Below are 4,556 nucleotides of genomic sequence, written 5' to 3'. Positions count from 1 at the left end.
TCTGCTAATAGATGCAAGAGCGATTCTGATAGTTGATGAGTACATACAAAATATGAGGTGAAACTCGACTTACCGGCTCTCCGTCGGTTTAGAACTCGAATCGGGCATAGCCAGACCCTGTTTGGACACGGACATTGGGTGTCCCACTCTTTCCTTCGTCGAATAGGACTCGTAGTCATCCCAAGCTTCCAGAAGACACCATGATCGACGTATGCGTAGATGAATCCTGGCCCATCTGCCGGCGATATTCCTCGTGCGCGTCGAGAGATATACAGGGTGCGAAGAAGTCCATTGGAGCGGCGGCTCGTCATCGTGGGTGATTCGTATTGCACAGCGAAGTGTTGTTCAAAACGGCGCCGTTGTTCCAGAAGTAGCGTAGTGGATAATTGGCGGGCGTAATAGTGCCTTGTGGGAGCGGAAAAGTCGAGGGATGGTAAACAGTTAGAGCAGTGCCAATTGTTGAATGGTAAGGCAAAAGATTTGATACTTTGTGACCCGGATGAAGGAAGCAGGACTGAAAGATCGATGTCGATGGTGCTGTCGATGGGATCAATAGAAGCACTGAGGCAACAATTGATAGCTCATTCAGCGCCGCCAAAACCTGAATCATATACTGATGACTGACGACCTAATTGTATAGCAAAAAATATGACATTTCGGTTCATGACAGAGCACAACATCCGTAAGAATACTAAAGTATAGCAATGGGAGTTGAGCTAGGTGAATACACAGGAGGGAGTTTGAAGATCGAGGAAAGTCAAAGCATTTTTACTTGGCCTAAAAAGGACAATCGTGTCATCCGTTCAATGACTACCTCAGTAATTTTTCTAGACTTGATCCCGATGGTTCTGAACCTGTAGCATAATGTCGCTGTGGACGATATTTCTAATTCCAAAACAGCCACAGCAGGCTTCACATTTACGTATGCCCTAATTTCGTGTGTGGTTCTAGGTGAACAAATTCTTCTTCGCACAGGCACCGCCGTCTACATCATGGCACTTCTCTGGCCATATGCGGTAGGCGCAGGCCGGTGTTGGTTGTTCTTCGCCTGTATTCCATTAAACTGCAAGACCACAGACATACTTCAGAAGGTGGCCCCGAAGACGTTGCATCTGCTGTTTTGGGGGATACGGGAAAGATTTTGGGTGCTAAAGGGAGCAAGTACATTAGCTTGAGATTGCCAGACCCGAGAAACAAACTGACTGGGCAGTATTTGACTGACTTCAAATTGGTCGTTCTAACGTCGCAGAGTCATCACTGAAACCAAGTTTGAATGGAGAGAAGAGCTGGATAGATCATCTAAAGCTGGAGTCCCAGATACAGATGATGATATTTTGGCTGCTACTGAGTTTGACTCTGTAGGATTGCCAGACTTGATCATGACGAGGGGTCGAACTAGAGAGGGAAGAAGCGACTGGTGGAGAGAAAGGTTTTGATGTCTTGATCACATGTCTGTAGGAAAAGCATTTGCCGGCCCGGACTAGTTCATAAAATTCGCCCCAGTCGTTCCCAGTAGTTCTTTGTTACGTCCTGGTTTCAAAACCGGACCTAGCTCAACAGCCCATTCCTTTGAATGATCTATGGCAATCTTAGGAAATACATTCACGGTACTTCAAAATGCGGCGGAAACCAGCAACAGAACGGAGGTTACCCCTCAGCCACTGGAACTAGTGAGCGAATCCTCATTACGGTCGTTGATACCGCATTCATGTCGCATGAGGTCCGTGTAAGACCTGGGTCAAAATAGGTCTTAGGGTAGGTTTTGGTATGTGGGGGTTTATGTTGTAGCGTGCTAGGAGCAGGCTGGAGCTCGAAGGGAGCTACGAGAACCGCGACCGAGGACGGGAAGGACCTAGTAGTGGTTGGAACGACGAGATGGTGACCCTTGAGGGGTTCCTAGGAGGTCCAGGGAGGTCCCTAATGCGTAGGGAGGTTCGGGACGAGTGCGGGACCGTAAGATATTGCGTAGTAGGAGTTGTACTCGCTAGAACGTCAATATAGAGTCGAGTAGGTAGTTTATGCAACGGGGTCTCGAGGGTGTAAGCTCCCGAGAAGGGATATGCCAGGGAGGGTAGGTCCCTGGGGACTAGGTTGGAGGATGGTCGTCCTCGAGTGTGGGAGGTGGTAACGGAGAAGCAATACGTAGTTCGACGTGAGGGGTAGCTTCGACGTTACCTAGATCGAGGTCCCGAAGCTTACGAAGTAGCTAGGGAGCTCTGGGAGGTTTGGGGAAGAGTAGCTCACCAAGCGGGTAGGCGTTGGGGAGCTTTAGTAATGTTCGAGGGAGCTCGGGGACTCACTCGGAAGGCTTAGACTTGAAGTAAAAGCGTATATTCGATCGTACAGACGATCAGAGAGACAATAGACAGAAGTAGAGAGAAACAGAGGTAGAGAAACAGAGAGTAAAGAGAAATCCGTATGGTTAGCAGGTACAAAGGGACAGGGACTGGACCTATGCAAAAGGGTGTGTGTTCAAAATATACCAAGCTGGCGCTTGGAGACGTTACGGAGCTACTTAAATAGGTATGGGAAGTGAACAAGGGAACATCGGAACCTAGGGACATGAGGCAGTAGTCGAAGGAGACAGGTGATCGAGATTTGTACTTAATGGGGCTGGTGCTAAGGAGTTTCGTACGCGTGTCGGGAGGTTGTCAGGATAGTCTTGGGGAGGTGCGTATTACCCGTGGTCCTGTCTTGGGGAGGTGCGTAGTACCCGTGGTCCTGTCTTGGGGAGGTCGGATGTCTTGGGGAGGTGTAAGGAAGCATGTGGGATGGTGCTGGGACTGGTTGGTTGTGGTCAGGGCATGACATTACCCCCCTTCTAACCCCTTCGCGCCCTCGCGATGGTTCGTCGCGTTTCCTGTAAGGTCACCTGACATTCACGTGGTACCCGAAAATTTTCTTGTTGAAGTCCGTCAGGTACCTGCTTTTCCCACTTCTTCCACCACGCCAGTTCTACGAGTTAAACTCCTTCAACTGTGATGTCTGCTCCCCTTCGTCGCTCCAGCTCCCGCACTCGCTCCCCTCAATTACCTATCCTTACTACTATTGGAGAGGTACCTTCCCCTGATCTTGAGTCTGATGGGGAGGCCGAACAGGACCAGCTGGCCTTCACCATCGAATTTCCGTCTCGTCCACAGTTGCAGTTGTTCGAGACGGTTTTTAACACTGGTAAGCCGCTATCGGGTTACTGTCAAGACGATCCTTTGTGGCCTCTCTTGGCGGAGGTAGCTTCCCCTTGCTCTAACTGTTCCAAATCTCCGGCTAAGTGCAAGGTTCTGCCAAATTCCCCTCGATGTACGAACTGCTCCGTGAAGAAGACTTGTAGTTTGGGCAAGATCCTTCGTTATCGGTACTTCGCTCGTCGCTGCAACCAGGATCTCGCATATAGTCGTAGGTTCTTGGAACTACACGGGACTCCTGCACACCAATCGACTTGGGGTATTCCTCTGGTTACATGGCGTCAATATGACGCTGCCCTTCATGAACGTACTTCTTCGACCTCTACCCTCCTCGAGTTGAACATGCTTGACGATCAGGACGCTGCTGACGTCGACCAGCAGGAGTTGCGGGACTTCCTCGCTTTGCAACAGGAGGAGGCAGCCGTCGCTGCTAAGCGTAAGCGCGACCTTTCCCCTTTGCCTGTGGCTGGTCCCTCCAGCAAAAAGGTTCGGTCGAATGCTTCTAAAAAGCGTCCCCGTCGTAGGTCCCCTGTGCAGGAGACGGCTGAGGAGTCTCCTCGTCGCGTTCGACTGGTGGTCCCTCCAGTCCGTTCGCTGCCAGTTACCACTTCTACTCCCCTCCCTCCTCGCGCCTTTCCCTCCTCAATGGAGGTACCCGATGCTGATCTGTCGGTGCAGGGTCACAGCAATCTGGTTCGCTTGGCGGCTGTTGCTGGGGCTCAGTCCGGTTTGGTTCAGCAACCTGCCGTTTCTTCCTCTATAAAGGGTACAGGACAGGACCTACTTTCTTCCAATATGCCTCCTGTTCCTCGTCCCACCTTAGTACCTCGCGCCCTTGCTACTCATCCTTATCGTGCTGAAAATCAGCGCCTCGCTGCTCGGGTTCGATTGCTGGAGTCCCAATTATCTGACTCTCAGCGGGAGAATTCCTCCCTCACTTCTGCTCTTCGGGATACTTCCCATGCTCTCGAATCTCGGCAGCGGGAGGTAGAGCAGCTACGATCTTCTAGTCGTGAGGTACGCGAGCAACAAGTGGAGTACCGTCGTGTGTTGGACCAATTCCGTGCTTTGGATGAGGCCCTACCTGGACCTCCTGATCGAGTGCGTATTCTGTTTTCCCTCTAATTCTTTCCTTCTCGTTTAATTCCCCATTCAGAGTCTCTTGGAACGTTTTCAGAAGTTACAGGGGGGTCTTGAAGACGCCATTAGAGAGCGGAAGGTCGCCGAGGAAAAGTTGTCCACTTCTACTCGTAGGAACTCGCATTTGACGACCAGCCTGCTGTATCAACAAGGTGTTGTTGACGAGTCCAATGCTTTGGCGACACGTCAACGTCGTCTAGTAGAGGAGTTGCAAGAGGAGGTCCACCGCGCCCG

The 4,556-nt window shown here is 51.0% G+C and overlaps 1 protein-coding gene across 1 annotated transcript; it reads left to right on the top strand.

Annotated features, from left to right (window-relative positions):
- Nucleotides 1–864: 864 nt before the first annotated feature.
- On the top strand, nucleotides 865–2,491 carry C8R40DRAFT_1265677 (uncharacterized protein; the record flags this gene model as incomplete). The annotated part of the gene is made up of 8 exons (XM_046233917.1): nucleotides 865–922; nucleotides 952–1,030; nucleotides 1,078–1,161; nucleotides 1,250–1,429; nucleotides 1,594–1,720; nucleotides 1,789–1,953; nucleotides 2,056–2,152; nucleotides 2,180–2,491. The coding sequence occupies 8 exons, from the start codon at nucleotides 865–867 to the stop codon at nucleotides 2,311–2,313; spliced, it is 924 nt and encodes a 307-aa protein (XP_046085394.1). The 3' UTR covers nucleotides 2,314–2,491.
- Nucleotides 2,492–4,556: the final 2,065 nt, after the last annotated feature.

The sequence above is a fragment of the Lentinula edodes genome (assembly GCF_021015755.1).
Source record: "Lentinula edodes strain Le(Bin) 0899 ss11 chromosome Unknown C8R40scaffold_21, whole genome shotgun sequence".
Lineage (NCBI taxonomy): Eukaryota > Fungi > Basidiomycota > Agaricomycetes > Agaricales > Omphalotaceae > Lentinula > Lentinula edodes.
This window is presented reverse-complemented; position numbering and strand designations above follow the sequence as displayed.